This window comes from Myotis lucifugus, unplaced genomic scaffold (genome assembly GCF_000147115.1).
Source record: "Myotis lucifugus unplaced genomic scaffold, Myoluc2.0 scaffold_36, whole genome shotgun sequence".
Taxonomy (NCBI): Eukaryota; Metazoa; Chordata; class Mammalia; order Chiroptera; family Vespertilionidae; genus Myotis; species Myotis lucifugus.
In genome coordinates this window covers 2097134-2125025 of record NW_005871084.1, presented here as the reverse complement: position 1 = coordinate 2125025, position 27892 = coordinate 2097134, and the positions used below count along the sequence as shown (strand labels likewise).

The 27892-nt window shown below is 46.4% G+C and overlaps 1 protein-coding gene across 1 annotated transcript in view; it reads right to left on the bottom strand.

Annotated features, from left to right (window-relative positions):
• Positions 1-27892, bottom strand: part of ONECUT2 (one cut homeobox 2) — a 60572-nt gene that overhangs the window by 31886 nt on the left and 794 nt on the right. The window contains exon 2 of the mRNA XM_006087131.3: positions 26891-27870. Within this exon, the coding sequence (XP_006087193.2) occupies positions 26891-27870 (980 nt within the window). The remainder of the gene's footprint in view (positions 1-26890; positions 27871-27892) is intronic.

The following is a 27892-nucleotide window of genomic DNA, read 5'->3' as shown; positions in this document are numbered from 1 at the left end:
TATTTCTATCTAAGATGACAAACGGAAAATGAAGAAGATACTGTGTTTTTTAAAAAAAATATATTTTATTGATTTTTTACAGAGAGGAAGGGAGAGGGATAGAGAGTTAGAAACATCGATGAGAGAGAAACATCGATCAGCTGCCTCCTGCACACCCCCTACTGGGGATGTGCCCACAACCAAGGTACATGCCCTTGACTGAAATCGAACCTGGGACTCTTCAGTCCACAGGCCGACGCTCTAGCCACTGAGCAAAACTGGTCAGGGCAAGATACTGTTTTTGATAGGATCAAAAATCAAGTACATAGAAATAAATCTAAAAATAGGTATGCAAGATTTTGACAGAGAAAACTATAAACTTTGTTAGAGAAATTAATGAATGCCTAAATCAAAGGATAAAAATACTCAATATTATAAAGAGTTTAAGTCTCTCAATATTGATCTATAGATCGTATCAAATCTCTGACCAAAATCCCAGGAGATTTCTCTCCTTCTTTCCCTCTCTTCTTTCTTTCCTTTCAGTTTTGGGGATTTGACAAACTGATTCTAAAATCTATGTGAGAATGCAAAAAAAAAAAAAAAATCAAAGAATAGACAAGCTATTCTTGATGAAGAACAACAAGATGGGAGGACTGGCTGTATCAACCCTCAAGACCTTCAATAAGACTATAGTGGTGTAGTACTGGGACAAGAATATACAATAGGCTAGTGGAACGGGCCAGAAAGCCCATAAACAGATCTATACACATATGGACGCTTGATTCTGTAACAACATTGGTACTGCAGAACATGAAGAAAGTGTGTTACTTTCAATAATGGAGCTGGGGTAACTGGACAGGCATTAGGTAGGGCTCAATTCTTGACCCCTACTTCATGTCATACACAAAAAATAAGTTCTGCAAGGATCACAGACATTAGTGTGAATGGCAAACAATAAAGCTATTAGAAAATAATATAGAATAATATCTTCATAATCACAGGAAATATTTCTTTTTAAAAAATGTTTTTTATTGATTTTTAAAGAAAGGAGGGGAGAGGAAGAGAGGGAGAAACATCGATTGACTGCCTCCCATATGCACCCTGCCTGGGGATCAAAACCGGCAACCTTTTGGTGCATGGGATGATGCTCAACCTTCTGAGCCATGCCAGCCAGGGTAGGAAAGATTTTCATAAGACTGAAAAAGCACTAATCTAAAGGAGAAAGGTTTATATATTAGAGCACATTAAAATTAAGAACTTCTGTGTATCAAAAGACATGAATAAGAGAGTAAAGGGGAGGGGGAGTAAAAGGAGATCCATGAATATTTGCAACACATATGATTGACAAAGCGCCTGAATCCAGAATACATAAAAACTCTTGGAAATCAATAAGAAAAAGTCCGACATCCTAATATGAAAACAGGCACACTTGAATGGGCACTTCACAGAAGAAATCCACACTTCCAATAATTATATAAAAATGATGCTCAAAGTTATTAGTAATCCTGGAATTACAAATTCAAAACATTACACAACCACCAAAGTGGCTTAAACTTCTAGTAAGTCTCTCAATACCAAGTGCTGGCAAAGACATGAGGACTCTCTCCTAGGCTGCCAGTTGCAGTGGAAATTGGTACAACAGGTTAGACAACTGTTTGGCAGTATCTGAAAAGGTGGGATGTATGTATGCCCCACGACCCAGAAGTTCTTTCCCAGACAGACTGCCTTGTTGCAGATGCTGTCGTGTGCTGGCCTTCACCCGTTCCAACTGCCAGCACCTTCAGCCCTTTGCCTAAGGGCTTCCTCTGGTTGCCAGGCCCTGCTCTGTCCATATGCAGGGCAGGCCAGAGGGGCTGGGGAACCTCCCAAGAGCTTCCCCAATCAGTGGGGGATGAGAGCTGCCAGATAAATAACCCAACACCCTTGTTTTCCAGGCAGAAGAACTCGGAAATGTGTTCTATGGACACAAACAGAAACACTTGGTAGGATTAAGCTCCAATTTCCTAAGGTGGAAATGTGCTTGATGAAGCAACTATTATTGGATTTCCTCTCGTCCTTGTCTTATCTCTCCACTCCTTTACCAGTGCTTTCTGGGATCACCTTTCAAATAAACTACCTGTACTTGAATTCTTAATAAATATATGCTTATGTACATTAGAACACATGTCCAAGAATGTTCAGGGCAGCTTTGTAACAAAACTAGAAGCAACCAAAGTGCCCATCAACAGGAAAATGGGTAAACTGTGGCATATTAACTTAATGTAATACTATATAGCTATGAAAAAGAGGGAATCACTACTACGTGCAACAACAGGAAGAGAAAAAGAAAAGCCAGACACAAAGATATACAAACCCAGTGAGTCCATTAGATCAAGTTAAAAAAACGGACAAAATGAAACTAGTGGTTAGGGGTACATACTTCAGTGTTAAGAACTTTGAAACAAAGTCAAGAGGTGATCATAAAAGGTAGGTTACTGTTTACCTCTATGGTTGAGGGAGGGGTTTTTGATAAGAAGGGGAATAGGGGGGAATTCTGGAGTGCTGGCAATATTCAATTTGCTTTACAAACATTAAGTAATCCATTTATGTTTCATGCACTCCCCATAAACGTGTTTTATTTTACAATAATATGTTTTTAAAAGCTATAGTGTTCCTATATACCAAAAGTACCACTTAAGAAAATGCAACAGAAAAAATTTACAATAAAACAATTACCTAGGAATAACTTAAAAAAAAAAGGCCCAAACTATAACTTTTTTTCCTTACTGGGGATATAAAGGTATTTTTTTATTTTCCAATTATTAAAATTAAGCCTGTATTACAATAGTAATGACAATATTTTTACAAAATTGTGATAAAATACACATAACAAGATTTACCATCTTAACCATGTTTAAGTGTATAGTTCGGTAGTGTCAAATATATTCACACTAGAGGCCCAATGCACAAAGATTCGTGCAAGAATAGGCCTTCCTTCCCCTGGCTGTCAGCACGAGTTTCCCTCTAGCACCCAGGACCCAGGCCTTTGCTCTGGCCGTTGCCTCCCGCCTTCATTCCGGGGCCGGGCGCCGCCATTTTTGTCATGTTAATTTGCATATCCCCTCCTTATTGGCTGTGGGTGCTGCCATCTTTGTCGTGAAGTGATGGTCAATTTGCATATTCCATCTTTATTAGATAGGGCTAGTAGCCTGATGCACAAAATTTGTGCATGGGGGTGGAGGGATGAGGGGTGGGGCCAGACCCCTCAGTCTGACCTGCACCCTCTGTCATGTTCCGGGACCCCGGCCGCTCCGGGCCTAGGCACAGGCCTACAGGCTTGGGGCGGCCTGGCTCCCGAGGCCCCATTTTATCAAGAGAACAAAGTCAGTGTTAGTTACAGCCCTCATCAAACCCAGTACAGTGCATCTGTGCGTACAACTGCCTCGTTCATGTGCCTGCTTTGCCCTACTGAATTACTAACATCTTGAGGACATAGCTCTGTCTTATCTTGCTTCACCTTCAGTGCCTGGCCTGGTGCCAGGGACCTGAGAGGGTTTGCTGAGTGAGTGAGTGAATAATGAGTAAGTGAATGAGTGAATGAATGAGCGAGTAAGTGAATGAGCAAGCAGCTATGGGGTGCGAACTTCTGCCGCGTTGCCCTGGCAATGTGGCAGAAGTTCCCGCCCCGCTCCCGACTGCCTGATGCCCACCCCGGGAAGTTCCTGTCCCGCTCCCAGCGGCCCGGCGCCCCTCTCCCAGCTGCTTAGTTCCTGCTCCCAGCAGCCCAGCGCCCTTCTTCTGGCTGCTTAGTTCCTGCTCCCAGCGGCCTGGCGCCCCTCTCCCGGCTGCTTAGTTCCTGCTCCCAGCGGCCCGGAGCCCCTCTCCCAGCTGCTTAGTTCCCGCCCTGCTCCCAGCAGCCCGGCACCCCTCTCCTGGCTGCTAAGTTCCCGCCCTGCTCCCGGGGACCCAGGCCCCCAGCCACTCCTTCAGCAGAGGGCAGGGCAGGCGGAAAGCTTGGCTTCCTCCATTGCGGAGGCAACCACTGACGGCCGCCATCTTGGTTGGGTTAATTTGAATATAGTCACTCTGATTGGCTGGTGGGCGTGGCTTGGGGCATATCAAAGGTATGGTCAATTTGCATGTTTGTCTTTTATTAGATAAGATTGTTGTGCAACCAATCTCCAGAATTTTTTCATCTTGTAATACAGGTATTACAGAAATATATGCTTATGTACATTAGAACACATGTCCAAGAAATATTGAACAACAACTCTGTTCTCTCTCTCCCTGGGCCCTAGCAACCACCATTCTACTTTCTGTTTTTATGAATTGGTGTACTCTAGATTCCTCATATATGGAAAATCACACAGGATATACATGTATTTTTTGTGACTGGCTTATTTCACTTAGCATAATGTCCTCAAGATTCATCCATGTTATGGCATGTGTCAGAATTTCCCTCCTTTAAAGGCTGAATAATATCCTATTTTATGTATATACCACATTTCACTTATTCATCCATTGATGAACACTTGGGTTGCTTCTACCTTTTGACTATTGTGAATAATGTTGCTCTGGACATGGGCGTACAAATATCTCCTTGAGGTCCTGCTTTCAGTGATTTGGAATATATACCTAGAAGGGGTATCGCTGGATCATATGGTAATTCTTTTTTTTTTTTTTTAAATATTTTGAGGAACTGCCATATTCTTATAGCAGCAGCACCATTTCCCATTCCCACCAATAGTACAGAGGTTTCCAGTTTCTTCACATCCAACATGGTATTCTCTGGGTTTTTTGAAAAACAAAAACAAAAAAAACCCAAATGGGTGTGAGGTCAAATAAAATTTTAATGAAAAGAACGGGCATTAGAATTCTGAGAGAGAACCAAGCTTCCAGAATCTAGGCAGCACCTGGCCATACATTTGCCAAAATAGGGGAGCATTTGCTTGCCTTATTCTCTTCCAGGTACAAGTTCTCAGGACAGTTTCTCTTGGCATTATCCTGTCCTTACCTTAGGTTCCAGAAGAGGTTAAAATGATGTTCCGCTGCCACCCAGAAGCTTCATCTTTCTCTTTAAAAAACATTCCCTCCCCTTTGCAGACCTGGCCCCCTCCAGAGGCCAGTCCGCACTGCAGGCTTCCCTCTCTCCCTGCATTTAAGGGCAGGGACAGGGTGCAGCTGTAACCAGACCCGGAGAGCACCCAGGATGCACCTGTGGATCGGAACTAATGGCATTAGGCGATCATTCAGGGAATAGAGCAGCAATTACCCCTTGGATGCTTTCTCCAAGATGACCACATGCAGAACACCAAGAGGGGAGAGAGTAATGAATCACCAAGTGAATTAACTGGAAGCCGCTCTAATTAGTGTTATAATTTTTCATGAAAACACTAATGAATATGAAATAATGTGGCCATGAAACCACTAGGACAATTAATCCTTGGGAGTAATTTGGGGTCAGGAAAGGATTCTAGAGGCTGTTTAAATTGACTTGCATGTTGAGAATTCAGGCTTTAAAATCTTATATTAGAAAATAATCTAGAGGCCCAGTGCACAAAATTTCGTGCACTGGAGGGGGGGTCCCTCAGCCTGGCCTGCACCCTCTTGCAATCCGGAACCCCTCGGGGGATGTCCACCCACCTGCTCGCTGCTCCTTACCGCTCAGCTCACTGCTTCTTAGTGCAGCCATAGAGGTGGGAGAGGCTCCCACCACCACTGCTGCACTTGCCAGCTGTAAGCCTGGCTTCTAGCTGAGCAGTGCTCCCAGGAGCACACTGATCACCAGGGAGTAGCTCCTGCATTGAGTGTCTGCCCCTTGGTGGTCAGTGCGCATCATAGCGACCAGTCCTTCTGCCGTTTGGTCGATTGGCATATTAGCTTTTTATTATATAGGAATTGCTACTTCAGGAAAAGCAACAGTGGGGGTGTCTGTGGCCTTACTGCCTTCCTTCTTTCCATCCTTTTTTCCTTCCTTCCATCCTTCGTCCTTTCTTCTTTCTTTCCTCCTTCCCTCCCTTCTTCTTTTTTTTTTTTTTAAATGTTATTGACTTTTTTAGGGAGAGAGGAAGGGAGAGGGAGAGAAAGAGTAAAACACTGATGTATGAGAGAAACATCAATCAGTTGCCTCCCATATGTGCCCCACCTGGGACCAAACCAGCAACCTGGGCATGTTTCCTGACAGAATCAAATGGGCAACCTTTTGGTGCCCGGGTGACACTCAACAAACTGAGTCACACTGGCCAGGGCCCTTCCTTCCTTCTTAAGGCTCCTGGCTTTGGCAATAAAGTCCATAGTGTGAACCAGGAACCCTTAAGGGAGTTAGATGAGGACCCCCTCATCTAAGTTAGTGAAAGCATAATGAATGGATTTGGCAACGTGATAAAGAGGCAGGGTCCAGACATATCAAAACCAGAAAAGATGCTACAGAGGAAACCATTCTCAGCACTTTTAGCCTCATGACCCCCTGGATGTCTGAAAAAATAACAGCTTTGTGGAAGGGGTGATCCTGATGGAGAAATAAAATGAGTTGAGACTTGTTGGCTGAGCTGCAATGTTTACATGTAAAATTGTAAAATTCTGTCAAATGTTGGGCTTGTGCTCAACATGTACCACGCTTGCAAAATGGGCTCTATCCCAACATAACTCAGTAAGGGTTCAGTCAGGATCTACTGTGTGCACAGAAGGCTTCGTGTTCTAAGCACCAGCTCAGTAAAAGGCCTGTGATTGTTAGGACAGTTTTAAAAGGACACAGGGGTGGGGAGTGGGGTGGTGGCGGGAGTCAATAGTACTGCTGTGTGTTTGACCAGTTTGGAAGGATCATATCCAGGAAGCAATCTGGAGTCTGGCAATCTCTCTTACCACAAATTCCACCAGTGAGAATGATGCTGAAGAATAGATCTGTCCATGAGGAACAGGGTGTCATTTGTAGTATGGAGGAAATAAGAGGTAAATGTGTTAGGTGCAGTGCTAAGTACTTGTGGTGTCTCATTTAATCTGCATACCAACTACATGATGTGAGAGATCAGCCTTATCCCCATTCTATAGAGGAGGCAATCAAAGCTCTCTGAAGTTAACCACTTGCCTGAGGTCTCATAGCTAGCTAGGAAGTGGTGCAGTGGGACACAAATTGGATCTAACACCGAAGCTCATGCTCTCAATGACAACACCAAGCAATACTCTTCCCCGCCCCGCCCCCGTCCCACTGCCCAGGGAGAGTGGAAGAGAGAGGGAAAGACAGAGAGAAACATCGATATTAGAGAAACACATCAATTGGTTGCCTTCTGCATGAGCCCTGACCAGGGCCCGGACAAGGGAGGAATCTGCAACCAAGGTATGTGCCCTTGACCGGAATCAAACTCGGGACCCTTCGGTCCGTAGGCCAATGCTCATGCTCTATCCACTGAATCAAACCGGCTAGAGCCTAAGCAATTCTCTTAATATAAAAACTATGGGAGAGTTGGTGACTCAGGCCAAATCCTTGCTTATGTACAGAGATGTTACAAAAGATAATAATAATAACAGCTAAATTAGAAAACATTCACAATGTTGTTCTAAGCATCTAAATGCATTAGTTCATTTAAGCTCATTTAAGGTACACTTTCTGATGTACTTACCATTTCAGGCACAGAGATTGCTATGGGGTGAATTTTTATGACCCCAGGATTCATATGTTGACATCCTAACCCCTAAAGGTGATGGTTTTGGTTGGTGGGGCCTTTGGGAAGTGCTTAAATAACATGGGTGGAACCTTTATGAACAAAATTAGCACTTTAAGAAAGAGGCTCCAGGAAGCTCCCTAACCCCTTCTGCCATGTGAGCATTCAATGAGAAGTCCGCAACCTCACCTGACCATAATGGCACCCTGATCTCGGACTTCCAGCCTCAAGAACTGTGAGCACTGCACTTCTGTTGTTTCCAAGCCTCCGAGTTTGTGGTATTTTGTTATAGCAGCCCGAAAGAACTAAGATAGTGATAAAGATAAACCTTGAAGACCTTGAAAATTCTAATGATTTCTGAAATATTTAAAGACTAATTAACAATGCAACAGAAAACAGATCTTTGGGACTATTTTTTAAAATAGTAAAGTAGTGCAATTTTGCCAACTCTCCAATTACAGCTCTATCACCCTAGGTTCTCTTGCCCTTGAATTTGATGGAATGGCTGTCTCTAGGAAAGCTGGGATAAAAGAGGAGGAGGGTCTGTGTTGCTGTCCTCAATAGCAGAGTGGGTGGAGCTGAGAGATAAGGACTTTGTCCTGCATCTTCCTTCCAAAGATATAAGACACTGGGAATTCCACCTCTTCACTGGGGATGAATCCTCAGACAACTCATCCTATTTGTTTTCAAACCCAGTCTGGAATTCCAGCCTCTCAGTTATGCAAATAAGACCTTTGTATACCCCAAAGGAAGCCTTGAGCTACACTGTGAATTTGTAAACAGAAGTCCCAGGACTCTAGCTAATCCATGAAGGATTACCAACTTTGTTCACAATGCTCAGCATCCAAGTAAATCAGCCTGCCAAACAACAGGCAGTAAAATCTGAGGACTTTCTGGAATTGCAGGGTAAACGAGTTCAGGGTCAGCTTGTTATGAATAACAGGGGACTACATCTGCCTACTAAGGGTGTCATTTCGTCATATCCATGGGAAGTGTAAGCACTGGGTATTGACTAGGATGCCATTTCATATGTACGCAGAACAAATCCAGCTAAACAAAGTTATCTGCCCAATGGAACTCAAAAATATTTCTCAATTTAATTTTCAATAGACTTCAATGTGAAGGAAATTTAATTAGGTAAGTAACATAGAACACAATGAAATGTCCATTAAAATTGCTTCCAAAGGTTTAAAATGTTTTCCTTCTTCATACAATGTGTTTAGAGCAGCTGAGATATCTATGTTAGTACAATGTCTTGGAAAGTAGGGCGAGGAAATCAATGTGATCACCTCTCTGAATTAAGTATGCACAAATGAGAGCAACTGAGATCCATATAAATCAGCTCAAGTAGCCCTCTGTGTACCAGACCATTAGGGGGCAGGCGGAGAAGAAGGACGAGGCAAATAAACACATTGACTAGGGGCATACTCACTAATGGGAGGCATCTCTTAACACCCGCATTAAGAATCAAGACAAAACTGTCAAGTAGTTTTTAACACTGCTTATGATTTTAAAATCACATGCCCCAGATATAAAACCCAAGGTTAAAAAACAACAACAAACCTTAGGCACTGTTGGGAGTCATAATGAGTCAATCTTTTGACCTTTTTGATATCGCCTTCTAATTGCTTCTATATTCACTGTCGAACCCTGAGCAAAGGGTTCCTTCCTATTGTTTGGAGTTTATCAGCACAGAATAACCGAGATCTGAATCGGATGGCTGAGCTTCTGTAGGCAACTGATGTGGGCTTTTGTACCTTGGATGTTTGGTGGTTATTTCAGTGGAAAAAAAGTAGAAAAATTTAAAATGAAGCCTTGTTTTAAAATACATATAGAGCTACATGTAGACATCTGCTGGGGCTGGAGGGGACCTCCTGGTAGGACAGGAGAGTGGGGATCAATGGCATTCCATATTTACTGAGTGCCAACTACGTTTCAGGCACCGTGTTAGTGCTAACAAGACGGTGAAGGAAAGCAAAGCCCAGAGTTCCTGCTACTATATGACTGCAGGTTAGGCATGTCCACAAACAGTCATAGTACAAAGAAACACAGCTCCTGTCCAGTTGGGCATAGTTATGTTACTTGGCTACAGTATAAAATAGTAAAGAACTTTGAAATATTTTCACATTTACTTTCTGATTGTTGCCAAATTTGTTTTCCTATCCTATCCCTACCATAGAAATGGCTTCCTGCAAGAATAAAGGTGCAGCCCTGGCCGGGTGGGTCAGTTGGTTAGAGTGTCATCCCATGCACCAAAAAGGTTATGTGTTTGATTCCCGGTCAGGGCACATACCTAGGTTGTGGGTTCTATCCCTGGTTGGAGTGCCTACAGGAGGCAACCTATTGATGTTTCTCCTCACATTGATATTTCTCTCTCCCTTCCTCTCTCTCTCTAAAATCGATCATTTAAAAAGCACATATCCTCGCCTTGACCGGTTTGGCTCAGTAGATGGAGTGTCGGCCTGCGGACTGAAGGGTCCCGGGTTCGATTCTGGTCAAGGGCATGTACCTTGGTTGTGGGCATATCTCCGGTGGGGGGTGTGCAGGGGGCGGCTGATCGATGTTTCTCTCTCATCGATGTTTCTAACTCTCTATCCCTCTCCCTTCCTCTCTGTAAAAAATCAATAAAATATATATTTTTTAAAAAAGCACATATCCTCAGGTGAAGATTAAAAAAAAAACACCAACAGAATAAAGGTGTACCAAAACATGTGATATGAGGTAGACTGAAAAAAAAAAAAGCTCCAATTCAATCCTTCTCTTACCCATGTTCCTTATGTAACCTAGTAGTGCTTTCACTCTGTCTCTGGGCTCAGCCATGTAACTTGCTTTCACCAGTGGAATGTTAGAGTATATTATTGCTTGCACATTCCCCTTTGCCATTGCCATGGTACCAGGAGAAGATGGGAAATATGTAGAGTAGAGCCACCCACACACATGATCAAGCCAGCTGAATCACAGATGTATTGGCAAGCCCAGCTGGGACCAACCTAGATCAGCTGAGTCCTGCAGATAAGTGAGAGAAAAATGCTTACTTACCATTGCATTCCATGAGTTTTGGAATGGTCTGTTACTCAGCATTATGCCAATGGGTAACTGATACATAGCACATAACAGAAGTTTAATTAAATCTGTACTTTATTTCCTTTCTCTCTTCATCCCCAACATCCAAAGCCATCTTATCCCTCAGGTCACCACTCTAGGTGAGGGGTTCTGTGGGAAAGTCCTGAAGACAGTTCAACAGCCTATTACCCAACAGCTACTTTATACAAATCATCTCTGATACTTTCATCTAATACTCTCAAAGGTGGACATATTATTTCCACTTTATAAAGGAGGAAACTGAGACTCAGAGAGGCTAAGTTAGAGCTAGTAAAGGCAGAGTTAGAATTAATACCCAAGCCTGTCTGATTCCAAAGCCAAAGATCATTCATTCCACTGATCTACCCTATAGAGGAGGGGGAAAAGGAGTGCTTGATGCCTCCACTCCCTTCCCTGCAGCCAAGGAGAGAGGAATCTGGGTTGTAAAGACACTGTTCCCAGGACCTGCTCTAGACTTCCTCTCTTCTGAGCCTGGGGCTCCTTGCCCACCTCAGATAGGGATGTTCATATCTCAGGGACTCATTCTGAGGAGGCAGAACACAGGATCCTGAGCTGCTGTGGCTTATGATAGAAAAACCCACCTATCCCTACTGTGAATTTTCCTCACTTTCTCCCCCAATCCAGTCATCTAGCTATTCTCCACCCTGCCCTTTTAATTGACTTTCCAGAATCTGCCTATGGAAGCTCAAGTCTGAGGCTCTAGATCAGGGGTGGGCAAACTTTTTGACTCGAGGGCCACAATGGGTTCTTAAACTGAACCGGAGGGCCGGAACAAAAGCATGGATGGAGTGTTTGTGTGAACTAATATAAATTCAAAGTAAACATCATTACATAAAAGGGTACGGTCTTTTTTTTTTATTTTTAGTTTTATTCATTTCAAACGGGCCGGATCCGGCCTGCGGGCCGTAGTTTGCCCACGGCTGCTCTAGATGGAAAACTGGTCAGGGAGGGGTGAGCTCAGCAGTACTAACTCCTGCTCCCACTTTGAAAGATGGCAGAAGAGGAGGCTAGGGCACTGAGCAGAAGAGAATAAAGGAGTGTGCCCTTTGGTGCCAGCCCTGTCCAGGCCATGGTGCCCCAGCCAGAGGAGAGTTCGACCTCTGACTGGGAGTCCAAGGCTTTTCGGAGAGGCCTCAGAGCTGCCTCCTGCTGTGGCCAAACTTTCCTGTCTCTGCCTACTTGTCAAAGAAAACTTGGTTGTCTATGCAAGGCACACAAAGTCACTCCAGTCAATTGCTTACTGCGCATCTCTACTGGTAATTATCATGCAGCACAGCAATGCATTCAACTAAAGGCAAGAAGAAAAAGTCTAGAACAAGCATGTCAAACTCGCAGCCGCACGCCAGCCGCGAGTTTCACATGCTTGGTTTAGAATGTTTTAAAATTAACACTAAGTTCTGTTCATATGCACTTGATCTTCATAGTTTGTAAAATGAATGTCAAAGCATAACTGTAAAAAAGACAAAAATATCACAAGGCAATATAGAATTTCCACACAAGACATTTAGCAAATTATTTTAGTTCCAGTTTCTTACTGAAGTTGACATAATAATAAAATCTGTTTTCACTCAATGCCATATGGGTATTGTGAAGGTAAATGAGGATTTATGCACTCAAATCTTTAAAAGCCAGTAAAATCCAAGGTTTAAAAAAAGCTACTTAATTTTTTCTATTCTTTACTACTTAGTTCAGTACTGTGTATGCAAAACTATGTCTAACATCCCTGAAAAATTTTGAACTACTGGGTCTCAAGGATCCTAAGTAACTTGTTTATGTACTCATTTGCCAAAAGATAAAGAAATGAGAAAGAGGGTAAACATATCAATATAAGATGTTGACCTCTGGCTTTTTTCTTTACTCCTTTTTAAAGAATATATTTTTTATTGATTTCAGAGAGGAACAGAGAGGGAGAGAGAGACAGAAACATCAATGATGAGAGAGAATCATTGATCAGCTGCCTCCTGCATGCCCCCTACAGGGAATGGAGCCCGCAACCTGGGCATGTGCCCTTGACTGGAATTGAACCTGGGATCCTTCAGTCTGCAGGCTGATCTTCTGTCCACAGAGCAAAACTGGCTAGGGCTTTTTTCTTTACTCTTTACAGGTAAATTTAAATAAATAACAATCTAGGAATTTGCTGTATATCAAGTAATGACCATTTATATGCAAATTTACTTTACTTATTATTATTTTAAAATATTTTTATTGATTTCAGAGAGGAAGGGAGAGGGAGAGAGAAACAGAAACATCAATGATGAGAGAGAATCACTGATTGGCTGCCTCCTGCACACCCCCACTGGGGATCAAGCCTGTAACCTGGACATGTGCCCTGACTGGAATTGAACCTGGGACCCTTCAGTCCTCAGACCAACGCTCTATCCACTGAGCCAAACTGGTGAGGACTACTTTACTTATTATTAAAATGACTTCAAAAGGGAAACCAGTCTCTCTGATTTGCTAATGTGTTTGCAGACTCAATTGTTCTAATATTTCTATCAATGAACAAAACATTTATAGACAAGAATATCCCTTTTCAAAAAGGAGAGCGAGAAAATAAGGCCAGACAGAAGTACACATATACAAACCATTCCCCCAGAATGACTGGTTTCTGACTTGAGATTCTGTGTACAAGGTGATGTTATTGAAAGAGAGAGGGAATAAAATAAGAGACTCGTATATGGTGGTAATGGTGAAGGGGGCGAGGAGACAGCAACATGAGATAGACTGAGTTTGTGGACTTGCAGCAAAGATGTTCAGATGCAGAAGGAAATAGGGATCTGGAGCTTAGGAGACATATCAAGGCTGGAGAGAGACTGGCAGTCCTCAGTGTAGAGAGATAGTAAACCAATTGATGAGATTACCCAGGGTGAGTTCACTGAGTGCAGAAATAAAATAGCTTGGGCCAGAATGCCGAGCTAGCTGGACGGAGCAAGAGGAGCCCAGAAAGGAGGCTGAGAAGGAGCGATCAGAATGTTAAAAAGAAAAATAAGAGAGTATAGTATTTCAGAAGTCAGGAGAAGAAAGGGAAAGCAAAAGGTGGTCAGCAGTGTGTCAAATTCTGTGGAGAGGCCAGATTAAGAACTAAGAAGTATCCATTGGATTTGGCTACAAACACCTCAATAGTGACATTAGTAAGAGCAGGTTTAGTAAACAGGTGTGGGTGGAACCAGACTAAAGTACTGGGCCTGAAATAGGAGGTTAGAAATAGGCACTGAATTATAGTAACTCTTTCTAGAAGTGAAAGGAAGGAAGGAAGAGATAAAGCTAGAACAGGTGTTGTGGGGAACATTAAAAAAAAAAAAAAAAGATAGACGAGCCTGGCAGGTGTGCTCAGTGGTTGAGCATCAACCTATGAACCAGGAGATCACGGTTCGATTCCTGGTCAGGGCACATGCCTGGGTTGTGGGCTCAATCAATTGATCCCAGTGTGGGACGGGAAGGAGGCAGCTGATCAGTGATTCTCTCTCATCATTGATGTTTCTATCTCTCTCTTACTCTCTGAAATCAATAAAAATATATTTACAAAAAAAACACACACACACAAAAAACAACAAAAAAACAGAAGACACTGAAACACAAAAATACTGATGGGAAGTATTTTATGAGCACAGAAAAACTTGGAGTCCTAAGAAGGCAGGAGAGGCAGGGGCCCAGAATCAGGTCAAGGAATTGGCCTTTCAATAGGAAGACTGTCTCTTCCTTTTCAGAGGAATTTTTAGAAAACGATGAGAGGGATTAGAATTGGGAATGAATAAAGAATTCACTCTTGTGCCTTGAACATGAACTAAAGTGAACTCATCCACTGAGTTCATTAGGCATACATTAGGAGGCAACTGAATCCAAGATTTTAAAAAACCTTTTAGATTTAGGAATTTATCATACTGTTTCAGAAAAGTACAAAGTTCTTTCACTCTACACACTTTTTAGTATTTAAAATCAAAGAAGACTATAGGCGAGGTCCTGTTTACACAGCAGTCTTGTCAAAATATTCTTTTAAAACCACATTGAGTTCACTAGATGAGAAATGCATTTAGTGCCATCTTGCCGAGTAGACTGCTTTATTTTTAAATTTAATTTATGGGGTGACATTGGTTAATAAAATTATGTAGGTTTCAGGTGTACAATTCTATAATACATCATCTGTATATTGTATTGTGTGTTCACCACCCCAAGCCATTTATCCCCTGTTTACTGTCTTCTACCTTCGCCCACACCCCTTTCCCTCTGGTAATCACTATACTGTTATCTGTGTCTATGGACTGCCTTATTTTTAATAAAATGCAGTGATGCATATAAAAAAGACTTTTAAAAAAGAACTTTGCTAAAAAACAAAATAAAACAAAAACCTTTTTTAAAAAAGGACTTTGCTTACTGTCAAATCCATTTTACTGGAAAAGATTTTGATAGTGCAAATTCAAAGATCATACAGCTTGAAGAAACTGCTTTTATCAGTGTTTCCTAAACAGATCTAAAACAAGTTCTTACATCTGATTCAAATATGTTCTCGCAAATATGTTCCTATTCATTTTTAGAGCAAAATTTTAGATATTTAAACACAGAAAATTATTTTTTCAACATTGAGAATCAATGCTCTACCAGATTAATTTTTGGCTGGATTTTTTTCTTCCTTTCATCCAAGAGCCACTTGGAATTTAAAAATGAATTGTCACAGGGAAGAAAATCTCATTTATCATACCCTTGACTTTCTTTTAAAGGGGACACACTTGTCTGTTCCTATGCTCCACCTCCCTTTAGTAATAAATTAAGTTTGAAGTATAAAATTCCTTGAAATAAAGCAAGAGTTTTACATTTTAATTAGCTTTGGGAAAGCAAAGGCCATTTTACTAGAAATGCATAAAGATGTGAATTGTCCCCAATTATAGGCCAAAAGGACCCACCTGCCTCTTTTCTCTGGAATAAGAACACAAAGCAGAGCAGCCAGAGTCAGGGGTCAGTGCCTAATGTCAGCTCCCACCCTGGTCAAGGCCATAGCACTCCACTGTGTGGCTTGGGGGAAGTGACTCAACCATTGGCCCAAAACAGCTGTGGAGAGACACTTCTTAAAGAGAACTCCATCAAGGATGACTCTCAAGAAATCAAACCTGGTTTCTAGATTTTTTGGAGATAGTGCTGTCTTGTAGCTGGTTCTCCCTTCAACATTTTGCTGATATAAAGTGACAGTATTGTTTAATATAATGAAAGCCATGTTTTCAAAAATCAGAAGTATGTCGGGGAGAAAGTATCCATTTGTGTATACCTGTGTGTGTGTGGTGGTGGTGGTGGTGGGGCAACCAGACTGTAAACCTTGAGAGGAAATCTGAAATATCATGTTGAGAGCAGCAATCAGTGCCTGCAGAAGGCAGAACATCGTGAAAATAGTTTAATCCCTCCAGCCCCCACTCAAAAAAAAGGTAATGGTCTTCCTCTTTGTAAGGAAAGGGTCGTTTAGCACCTTTTGTCCTGTCTTCACCAATGCCTCCTCTCCCTTTGTTATCGCTGATCTCCTTAGAGAACCAGAGTCACGGGTGCAAGAGGAAAATCTGAGGCTCTGTTTAGTCTGGGGGGCGGGGAGGGGGTGTGGAGAAGGGCACTGAGATCTAGAGAGCTAGAGCTACTGATCAGGGTGCTGCCCGGATTTAACCCCATAGAGGGCCCAGCTCCGGGTTGAGATGGAAACTCTCTCAGATTGCAGCCCCCGAGCGCTTGGCTCTGGGCTCTCCATGGCGCTGTTCGTGGTGCTGAAGCCTGCGCCCAAGCGTGGAGTCAGCAACCCACCCACTGGCGCTAGGCTGCCAGGGGCTTTGGGTCTGATCGATGTGAGCCGAGTCTGGAAACAGTTGCCGCCCACAGAGCTACAGCCAGCTCCACAGCTTGGCTCCCAGTCTAGCTCATTGGCTCGCTTCTTTGCAATTGCAAAATGCCTGGTTCACTTTTTCTCTTCCCAGGAGATTTCACAGAGCCCACCTCTGGCTCGCTGCTTTGGCATATCTCTTTCCTGATGTCCTCCCTGCTCATACTAATTCTCTCCTACCCCCTCACTTTTGTGCAATATTTTACCTTTTCAGAACACCCTACAGTTGGTATAGCCCTCACTGGCACCATCAATTGAACCATTTCTCTTACACACATAACCATTCCTCTCCTCTCCCACGGATTTTTTTTTCTGTCTCTGCCCCTCTTTCTCCAAGCACTTTCCATCTAAGCAGGAGACTATTCTCTCAATGTGCAGACTATAACCGCACACAGCAGAATCACTGATTTCTCTTTGGCAATGAATGAGAAAAGGCAGAAGTTAGAGACCCAAATGACCAGGAATAAGTCCCAGAAGAAATGTCTAGGAAAATATAGGTAGTGGTCAGGAGGATGAGGAATGGGGTCCCAGATCTAGGAACGAAGTGGAAGAGGAAGGGACCTGAGCCTTGTGGGAGATGCAAGGCTCATTGCAGTGAGATGACTCCCGGCAGGTGGCACTCTAGTTCAAGGTGCTCTCCGAGGAAGCCTTAACTGCTGAGTCCACCCCAACCCTCTTTCTGTTAAACAACCCCCCAGCCCTGTTTGGAGGTCTGTCTTCCTCTTGATCCAAGCACTTATCCAGACTATATTCCTGCTAAAAAGCAGCGTTTGCACAATTCTATTTACTGTAACTCACAGGGATGAAGAGAACATAAATAGAAAAGAAAGGGTCAGTGGGAGGATTCTTTTCTGATGTGATTGATGGTACTCAGATCAAAATTGTTTAATCATCAATAACGTGATTCAGCAATTGGGAAATGTGAATAAGTTTTGTAACTGCTTGCTGTGCTCAAAGCCCTGGAGGGGCCCACTCGGTTGGGCCAAGTTTGGGGAGGGCAATGCCAGCAGGATGCTCCCTCCCTCCTACCAGGGCAGAGCTAGCTGTGCCTACAGCCTGACTGGCCTGACCTTTGGCTTCTGCAGCAGGAGCGCGGTTGGGCCGGGGTTAATGGCACTTTGCAGGGTGCTCCAATTGAGTAAACAAAAAATGTCTTGCCCTGTTCTAATGGAGCACATTATTCTGAGGCCTCAGCCTTCATCCAGGCCCCTGCAGCTGCTCTGCAGGTCAGTGCTACCAATAAAGCAATTAGCCAATGAGAAAACTCTTCTTCCCTGAGGGGGACTCTAGGGCTTTGTTGCAGTTGCTATGCTTTGCTTTGGGGTTTTAAACAGGCAACCCAAGTTGATCTGTGCCTCTTACATCAGACTCCAGGATGAGGGCAGTGAAATTGTGTGTTTGCTGAGTGTGATATTTTAAGGGACTCTAGTTAAACACAGCCTGGAGAGCTCACTGCTTCCTGTTCAATTAACCTGAACCAAAGCTGAACTCTGCCCTTTGAACTCACTCAGCAGATAAATACATTACCTCACCTAAGGAATCATTAATATTTTTCAATCACATAAAACAAACATGAATATCTGAACACAACCCAAGAGATAACCAATTAGGAATTGCACATGCACCATGTTGGGGGGAAAAAAATCACAAATGGATGTTATTCACAGAACCAAAGGGTCAAGGAAGAAAGGAAATGGATCGAGCCAACAGTTCTGGAAACAAAGAGGACTTTCATGTTCATGTCTGCAAACACAAGCAAGACTGAGCAATATTTAGCAATTCCTATTCCATCTACACTGCTCTGTAAGAAAAGTTGTACCTTACTGTTGCCCTAGTCTCTACCCACTTCCATCAGAACACACAACTCCAAGCCCACTCTCAGTGTCCATGCTCATATACAGAGCCCCCAGAAAATACTGCATTGTCTGAGGACAATTCTATTCCTGATTTGCTACAAATGAACCAAAATAATTTTTGTGGAAGTATTACCGCTTTGAAGTGAACCAGCTTAAATGAACCAAGCCAGTGGATTGATTGAAATAATTTTACAGTGGAAAATGATGTTCCACAAATGTTGCTACTCTAGCATGTAAACAGGTTTTCTTTGGTTGGGAAAAAAAAGAGAGATGCTAAATACATCCATTTTGTCTTTATCTCTGCATGTCATCTTAGAAGAATGAGAAAAACACCCCCAATCAAATCATTACACATTTCAGTTTGATTCAATTTCACTTCCCACAATTCTGCCTCCTGACCCCTCCCCTCCTACTCTCTTTTCATTTCTGTCTGGTTTGGAGTGTGGGCTTAATGCCCAGCTATCCTAGATGAGAACACTTAAAGGAATATCACAAGTGCGAAGGGTAAATCTATTGAACGAGGGTCTTTAACTATGTGGTTTCCTTAAAGGGAAAGGTTGGATCAATAGGATCAATATGAAAGGTTTCCCTGGCCCTACATAAAAGGGTAAGGGCTTCTCTTTTCACTGGTTTAACTTTACTCTCTGACAAATGCAAATCAATGGATCTGTGTTTACAACAGATTCCCTAACAGACTCAACTTGGGTAAAGCCCAGAGCCTCGCCCTGGGGGTGGGGAGTCCAAGCCTGATCTAGAGGGATGCTCTAGGGCAGAGCTCCATGATCAAGGCCCTGGGGATGCAGTGGGGAGTGAGCTGGCATGGCTACCAATCATTTTAATGAAGGGGCTTGCTGTCCACTGGGATCCCGCTGCTGCTCTCTGTGGCTTCTCCAAACAGGGTAGAAAAATGGAAGAAACCCATTCCTCCAAGCATGTGACACAATGTAAATATAAAGCCCAAATTCCTGGGATCTGGTGAGGTAGTCAACCTTGTTCCCTACAAAAATAAATGTGGGAGGCTGACAACACAGGAATCTGAAGTGAAATATCTACAATTGCAGCAGCACAAGTATGTGAGCTCTAGAATGCTCTTTCTGCCCTTTCTTAGGTGGTAACTGGCTCTCTTAGCAATGACAAGGCAAACCACTAAAACTGGATTCTTTTCCCCTTAATTTTACCTTTCCCTTTAAAAATGTGATGTTTTCCAGAGATTACATGACTTCAAGTCAATAGCAGTTACAGAGAAATTATTTTTCTTCCTGCAGGAGAAAGTATATGTATATTTGATTACATGAGCCAAAGTCCAATGCTGATTAAATTACATTGGAGGTGTGCTTCCAACCCAAACAAAGTCTGCTTTCTACAGAAGAGTAATGGATCTTCAAATGGCGAGAGAGGCGTCAAGGTGGAAGGCAGAGTCTCCCTTCCCTCTGGGAAAATGTGCATGGGCAGTTTTTCACAACAAATGTCCACAGCTTCTAGGAACCCTACCCCTCAAGTGAGACCCTATCTGCACGCCCTGCAGCCTGCCTCTATGCATTGCCTATCTACACCTTTTCAGGCACCAGGTGGGCTGAGTTACTCAATCATCTTCCCTACCTCCTCCCTTCCTGTCCCTTCAAAAACCTGTGCATGTTTATTTTCAGTCTTTATCTTGAGACATGGAAATAAAAAAGCCTTTCTCGAAGTCACTGAAGTGGATTAGGGGGGCAGATTGGGTGATGAGGGGTGATGATGCCCCCCCCAGCCCATCTTCAGCAGGCTCTGCACCTGACAGCATAAATGGCCCCATTGGGCTTCCTCATCATGGTCTCTCCCCACAAGAAAAGTATCCCCCTGGATGAAGCAATTTTCCCCAGGTCAGGAAAAACAAGGGTCTGTGAGTGGTCAGGGGTGAACATAATCCAGAGGGTCTTTGAAGTTTCATGCCCAGGGTGCCTCAATATTCACCCTTTCCCCAGGGCCCTTTATCCAGACAATTATTTCTATTTAATTCCCTCCTCATTTCCCTTCCTTTGGCAGGAACCCAGAAACAAAATCTTTCTGCTTCTCCTCTGAGAATTTCATTTCTCCAGGGAGTCTCCCTACATGATACCACTTTTCCTGAACACAGTGTCTGCCACCACCATCACCAGCAGCCATAGCATGTAGGGCCCAGTACTTTCTTCCTGAGAACTCCTCAAACCTCTTCCTCTAATCTTCCTTTAGAAAAAGGTTCTAATGGCGAGAAAACCCACAGGTGACCCTAAAATGATGTTTGGGGTTGAAACAGCAGGAGAAGCAGGTTCTCGATCTCTCAGGGTTCAGGCCTGGGGGTGGGGAAGGTAAGCCATGAGGGGCAGGTCCCTGTTGCCTCGGTGCAGACCTGGCTCAAGAGGGGAGTGGGGCAGTCTCCTCTTGGAGACACCGAGAATCTGGGGGAATCAGTTTCCCCTCTGCCCCACCCTCACCGCTCACCAGGATTCTCACCCTGTTTTGGGATTCTAAGATGGGGGTGGGGGAGAGTCTAAGACCCCACTCTCCAAAATGCCATTCCAGCCTCAGAGAAGGAGAACATAGGGATCCTTATTGTGGGGCATGTGGGGAGGGGCAATTGTCTGCCTAACCAAAGGAAAGCACCTACCTTCAGTTTCTGTATCTGATCACGGATCACCTGACCTAGTTCACAGTGGTTTTCAGGAGCGGGGTAAGGGCACATTCTACTAGGAATCAGGAAGCTATATCGAAGCTCCCTTCTTAAACAGATGCTACTGGTGGGAAGATGACCCTCGTGAGGGGAGGACAGAAAGAAAAACCCATTGATCCTTTGTCACAACTCCAAGCAGAACAATTCTCCCCCACCCTCCTTTCCTTCCTCCTTTTTCTCATTTCATTCTTAGAGAAGGAAAGAAAATTCCTTTCCTTCTGAGACCTTCTCTGAAAGGAAAAGCTTAACTTTCTCCAATTGGAGTTATAATTTCAAGAAACCAGAACAATTAAGCTCTCGTCTCACCCTCACTCTATCTCACCTCTTTCCTTCTTTCTAGTCAAATTCACCTTTACTGTTTTTTCTGGGAGAATAATCCACAGTTTGGCAAGGGAGCCGTTGGCAGGGTGTGGGCAGGAAGGAACAGCTCAGGTGGTCTTTCTTTTCTGGCCAGGACCGGTTACCCAGGGCAAACCTCCCTGCCTGGCTAGAGGAGAGCCCCAGTTCTCTCCCGCTGGAGGGAAGAGGAGGGCATGGTGGAGAGGTCTTCCAGTCTGGTTTCTACCTTCCCGCCCCAGCCCGGGTAGGAAACAAGACTTTTCCCAGGTTGGTCTAATTGGCCTGCTGCAGAGCAGACATTTCTGAGGGATGAAGCCCAGGCCTTTGTCATCAAGCTGCGTTTAATTGTCCAACTAATGCATCTGTGTGCAAAGCCTGCGAATAGGGACATTTAATGCGAATGAGCTCTCTCTTTTAATGAGAACAGTCAAGGATGAGAGGGGATCCACGGATCCGGAAGCTGCGGGGTTAGCAGGCAGCCTTAGAGACGTTTGCAAAGTAGGGTTTGGTTATTCCCGCATATGAAGGGGGTGACTGAATTTCCTAGATGGTTTCAATGGAGGAACGAAGTTGCCCGGGGCCCTGCTGGAGCAGATGTAGGGGCCTGGGGGAGGGGGAGAGGACTCCTCCAGGACAAGGAAGCTGGGAGGGCCTGGTGCAAAGCCCACACACAACCACCTGCAGAGCCAGTGGCGGGAGCGGGAGCGCAGAAAACGCAGGAAGCGGTGTGTGCGCGCAGGGGAGCTGGGGAAGTAGGCGGGCAGTCCTGCGACCAGAGAAAGCCTCGGGTATCTGGGGCTGCTCCGGGGAGGAGCTGCAGGCAGACCCGAGAACCCGCCCGGAGCTGGGGCAGCAGCACGGCACGGAGCGCGTGAGCCGGGGCGAGCGCTCTGCTGGGAACGGTCGGGCTTACTGGAAACGCGCCGGATCAGGTTCCAGATCAATGAAATCTGGGTCCACACGTTTACGTTATTGTTGCCAGCATTAATGCTCTTTTAATCTTCTAAACATTATCAGCATCGATCTCTCTCCATATACACATTTGTTTGAGAAAGTGACATAACCACACAGTGGAAAGCCTGGAATAAAAATAAATGCGCAGCCTCTCCCGTCCAGGGCGCCGGCTGGCCTGGACTGCGTCTCTCGCGCGGCTTCGCTACCCTCCTCACATCCCGCCTCCTGGGGCCGCTCCCGTCCACCCTAATGCGTGTTGGGGAGGTGTTCTACCCGCACTCGGGGCTTGACCAAGCAAGGACAGTAGCGAGAGCTTTTTAATTATTAATCCCACTATCCAGCAGGCGAAAATATCGCGTGTTCCCTACCGACCTGGTTGCCTGTGGCCTCTTGGCCACGATCCCGAAGTAAATGTAGCGAGAGCTGGGCTGAGGTAGGCAGGGAGCCTTGGGGTGGGGGGTGTGGAGTGGGGAGAGGTCTGCGAATGAAGTCCCCACTCCCTCTCCTTGATTTAGGAGGTGCCTGTCGGAGGTGTACCCTAAGACACCCTCCTCCCTGCCCCACTCAGAAGCAGACGGGCACACAGTTGGTGCCCTGCCATGCTCACTGTTGCAGCCTCAGGTGGCCCGGGCGGCATCTGGTCGGGTTGGTTAAGAGCCCTCTGCTGCGGGAACAGAGTTGGCTCCAGATTGGCCACCGGGAGTTGCTGCCCGAAGAGGGCCGGAATCTGTCCACCGCTGGGACTGGAGGCAGATTCCTAGCAGACCACTCGGGAGCCGGGTTACAGGGTATGTTGTCAAGGGCTGAGGGCTCTGCTTTGTCTTCTGGGCGTTGGAGGCAACACTCCCGCCACTGAGGGCCTCGATTTTTCCTCGGTGGGGCACCGAGGCTCTTGCCTGGGTTCTCTCCCTCTTTGTTCCTGTTTGTGCCTTGGTTTAGAGCAGTGGTTCTCAACCTTCCTAATGCCGTGACCCTTTAATACAGTTCCTCATGTTGTGGTGACCCCCCATTTCATTGTTACAAATTGAACATAATTAAAGCATAGCGATTAATCACAAAAACAATATGTAATTATATATGTGTTTTCCGATGGTCTTAGGCGACCCCTGTGAAAGGGTCGTTCGACCCCCAAAGGGGTCGCGACCCACAGGTTGAGAACCACTGGTTTAGGCTTTTCTTGGGCAAGCTGGAGAGTGTCGGTTCTTGAACCCATGGGAGTGTGTCCTCCCAGCCTCTGCCACAATTCATAAAAACTGCCCTATGGGAGCCAGCCTTGGGAAACCCCTGAAGAGGCCCAGCTGGGGGCAGTTGCTGCCTCTGCCACCCTTTCCAAACGAAATCTCGCACTTGGAGTCCATTTCTCTGAAGCCTAGTGCTGGGGCAATCTGAGTTTCCTGTCGTCTCCTCCCTTCCCTCTTGAAATGCTACCTTGAGCTGTGTATACACCCAGGAGGGGGGCAGGGGGAGAGGAAGGACCTGCTTCTGTTGTGACGGTGTGCTTCACCTAAGGGTGAGGTTTGCAGGCGATGGTCCAAATCAGACATCTTAATTCGTAAGTCCCTCAAACCCCTGTCTGCTTGGGCCTCTGGCAAGACCCAGAGGGGCCCAAAATGAGAAGAGAAAAGGAAACTAAAAGGAGATAGATAGATAGATAGATAGAGCAAGCCTTGTGTGGAGCGGGAGTGGGGGGGAGGGGGTGGATGGCACCACTTCTAGGCACAGGGCTGGGAGACAAGGCCCAGCAGCCCTGTGGAGCTACTAGGATTGTTTAACCCCTGGAACCGGAGCCCAACAGTGTGGGATGATTCCAATCGATCGATACTCCTGGCGGAGAAGGCCTCAGCTTTTCTTCTCCATTTGCTCCAGTCCCCTCGTGCTCCCGAGTACATAATACCTACTTACCAACCCAGCTTCTGTGTCAGTGTCTGAAGAGACTGATCTACCGACCCCAAACTGAAAAGCCTTCTATGTAATAATGACCACTCAACACGCTTGTAGTTGCTGATAGAATGACCAGATAAAAAGGCTAAAGCTCTTGTCCCTTTTCAACTTGGGGTAATAAAACAGACACACCAAATTTGAATGCTTGAAGCATTCAGGAGGAATTTCCCACTCTCTGAAGGAGGCAGTTTCAGAGGCAGTTTCGGGGCTCCTCCTAAAAGCCCCAGAGGAGTCATCCTGGGACTCTCAATGGTGGGGTTCCCGCAGAATTGCCACACGTATCCTTCAACCCAGCAAGCTTGGGGTCATTTCGGAGTGCTAACAGTAAAATATGACTTGCCACACCACCTTCAGATACATAGGCAGGAAGGCAGTGCTTTTTTTTTTTTTTTTTTTTTTTTTTTTAAGCTCTGTCCTTTCCCCCACAGGCGTGAGGGGGCGACAGCGCTCTGAGATGGGCTGGAATGGAATAGCTGTCATCCAGCCTTTAACTGTACCCCCCAAAGACCAGCTGCCAAGTTCCTTCTGGCCGCCTATGTCCAGGAAGCTAGCACGTGCTAGAGCTCTCAGGAGAGAGACTGGGGGGGGGGGGGGCGGCGGAAGGGGGGGACTAAGACAAAAGGGAACCACACTGTTGGGAATTGTCAGTAAATCTCCAATTTATAACTCACCGCTACTATCTATTCACTACTTAATCTTTGCTAGGAACCAAGAGCAAATCAGAGAAAAATGTAGGAGAGGATGAAGACTAAGCTAAAGGAGAGAGATAAAGTAGACTTCTAAATGCAAGCAAAAGTACTTGGAGTTCCCCGATTTGAAAAAGCTCTTTCGGGCAAAGCTAGTTTTCTTTTTATCTTCTCAGATCATCACCGTGGGGCCGCTGGAGGCAAAGGCTGAGGTGGTCAGATCGGAAACGCCCCCTCCCCAAGCCTGGGTGAAAATGCTGTCTGTCACGTCCCCCAGGCCGGGCCGGTGTCGGTAGAGCGCACCCCATAAGCCAGGCTGGGCGGTGCGAGGAAAGCCCGGGGCGTGGGAGAGGAAGCCGTGCTTTCCCCTCCGGAAGCTCGTTCTGTGCGGCTGACTCAGAACCCACAGAACCGCGTGAGTCCCACTGTCCCCGCCTATGGAAATCACTGCCACTACGGCTTATCCCCCTGATGGCCCGCGGGCCCCGAGAGATCGCTCCAGTCCAAGAGAAGCTGCCCAACCCTGTTTGCAGTATGGTACAGTGTGTCCTCCTAGGTGGGGTGCCTGGACACTCAGACCCTATGGGCCCGCGGCTGGATCCCAAGGACAGCGCAACTGCCACGCGCACCTCGCTGGCTCTGTGCGCACAAAAGCGCGCAACTGCAAGAAAGGCGCAGCCACTGCTGCGTTTTTCTCTACAGCTCCCGCCGCCCACGCAGGAGGTGTCTGTGCTCCTAGAACAATAGAGAGCTGTACCTCGCGGCTCCGCCGCTAGAGGAGGCACAAAGAGCCAAGGCAGCTCCAGAACAATGTAACCAGCGCATCAACTCGTCCCCTCCCGCAGGTCGTCAGCCCTCCCCGCCGCGGCGCGACGCGCACAATCAGCGTCCGCTTAATGCAAAGGCGGAGCCTGTAGCCCACGGCCAAGATGCATTAACTAACCTGCATCTTAATTTCTCAGCACCTCTTCCTTGAGAGCGCCTAACCTCTCTCCAAGCCCAGCCAAACCTCGGCAAATCCCAGCAAACGCTAGGAGCGGGGCAAGGGTGGCTGGCGAGTGAGGCACAGCGCTCTCCATTCTTAGTTTCTCTTCCCCCATTCTCCCGGAGGTTAATGTGGCAGTCCAGACCCTCATCCGTGCACCCTCCCCTTGCTGTGGACAGTGACATGGGAGCTAGCCCAAGTCGGTTCTTTGGGTCAGAAAATCCCTGCGCCAACGCCAAGGCCGAAGAAGGGCTCAGGAAGCGCTTACAGTCTAGCGAGCCACCAGTTCCCGGTGTGGGCAAGGCTGTGTGTGACTCCTGCCAATAATCAAAGAAGTTTGCCTGATATGGTGGGTAGGAGAACAGAGAGATCTTTTTCTCTTCTGAAGAGCAAAGCCCTTCAACCGACTCCATACAGGGAGACTAGGCAGTTTGGAAAACTGAAATGTATTGTTTAAGCAAGTGTTCAAGTGCACAAGGTTTTGGACAAGGGCAATACCTGGTCTCCGTGAGTCCTGGAAAAAGAGGGCTCCTAGTGGATACCGGGGACCCCATCTCGCCTCGGAAAGACAGGGCAAAATTGACACATTGAGGGAGGCAAATGAAACGTGTGTGTGTGTGTGTGTGTGTGTGTGTGTGTGTGTAGGGGGGAGTCGGTAGATCAAAGCTGTAGACAAGGAGGAAGGAAAAGAAGAAAAACAGAAGGGAGAGCAGAAAGAAGAGGAAGAAGAGAGAAAGGAAGTGGAACAAGGAATAAAGTCAAGAACAGGAAGTGTGTAGAGGATAGCAGGAGAGAACCCGGAGAAGTGCTAGGTGCGCTGACCCGCGGCCACAAGCCCCCGGCAGCGTGGCTCCAGGTGACTCTCTGGGCTTACCTGCCAGGCGTAAGGCGGACATGCGCTGGAACTCCGGCTCCTGCAGCCACTTCCACATCCTGCGGAAGGTCTCCCTGCCAGATTTGAGTTTACTCCACGGCTTTGGGTTCCGGAGCAGGTCGGAGAGAGTCCCCTGAGACCGGCACAGCACCCTCTGCGCGAAGATCGCCTGCGGAATGCTGTAGCGCTTCAGCTCGGCGGTGATGCGCTGGGCCACCTCTTTGGTGTTGATCTCCTCCAGCTGGCCGGATGTGGCCACCTGCGAGCCCGACGAGGACGAGGGTGGACGTTCGCGGCTGGGTGCCAGCACTGGCCCGTGGGACTGAGCGTGACCCGGGTGATGCAGGCCATTGAGGTGCGACATCATGGCCGCGGGCGGGGTGCCCAGGCCCCGGGACAGGTGCTGCTCGCCGCGGGTCAGCATGGCAGTGTGGTGCGCGTCGAAGTTGGGGCTGAGCATTTTGTCGTGGCCCGGCGGCCCGTAGTTGGGCAGGCTCTGCTGCGCGTTGTGGAGGCCACCCAGCCCGTTGCCCAACGGCGTGGCGCCCAGCGGGGACAGGCTCTGGCTCATGCCCGGCATCTCCTTGTAGGGGCTGTAGAGGTTGTTCATGGCCGGGAGCCCGCGTTCATCGCGCATGAGGGTGAAGCTGCCGCTGACGTTGCCCGACAGGCGCTGGTGGTGGTGGTGGTGGTGATGGTGGTGTGGGTGGTGGTGGTGAGGGTGCGGGTGGTGGAACTTGTCCGACACGGTGGAGATGGGCGGCAGCGGCTGGAGCGGCGTCAACGTGGTGTAGGTGTTGCTCATGCCCATCCCGGGCGGGGACGAGTCGCAGGACATGCTCATGGCGTGATGGAGCGGGATAGAGAGCTCGGGCCGGTAGTCGCCGCCGTCCAGGATCGAGGCCATGCTAGTGACCATGGCCGAGCGCGACGCCGCCGCCGTTGCTGCTGCGGCGTGCCCGGTCTTGTGAACCGTTGGTCTGGCTCGGGCCCCGCAGTGAC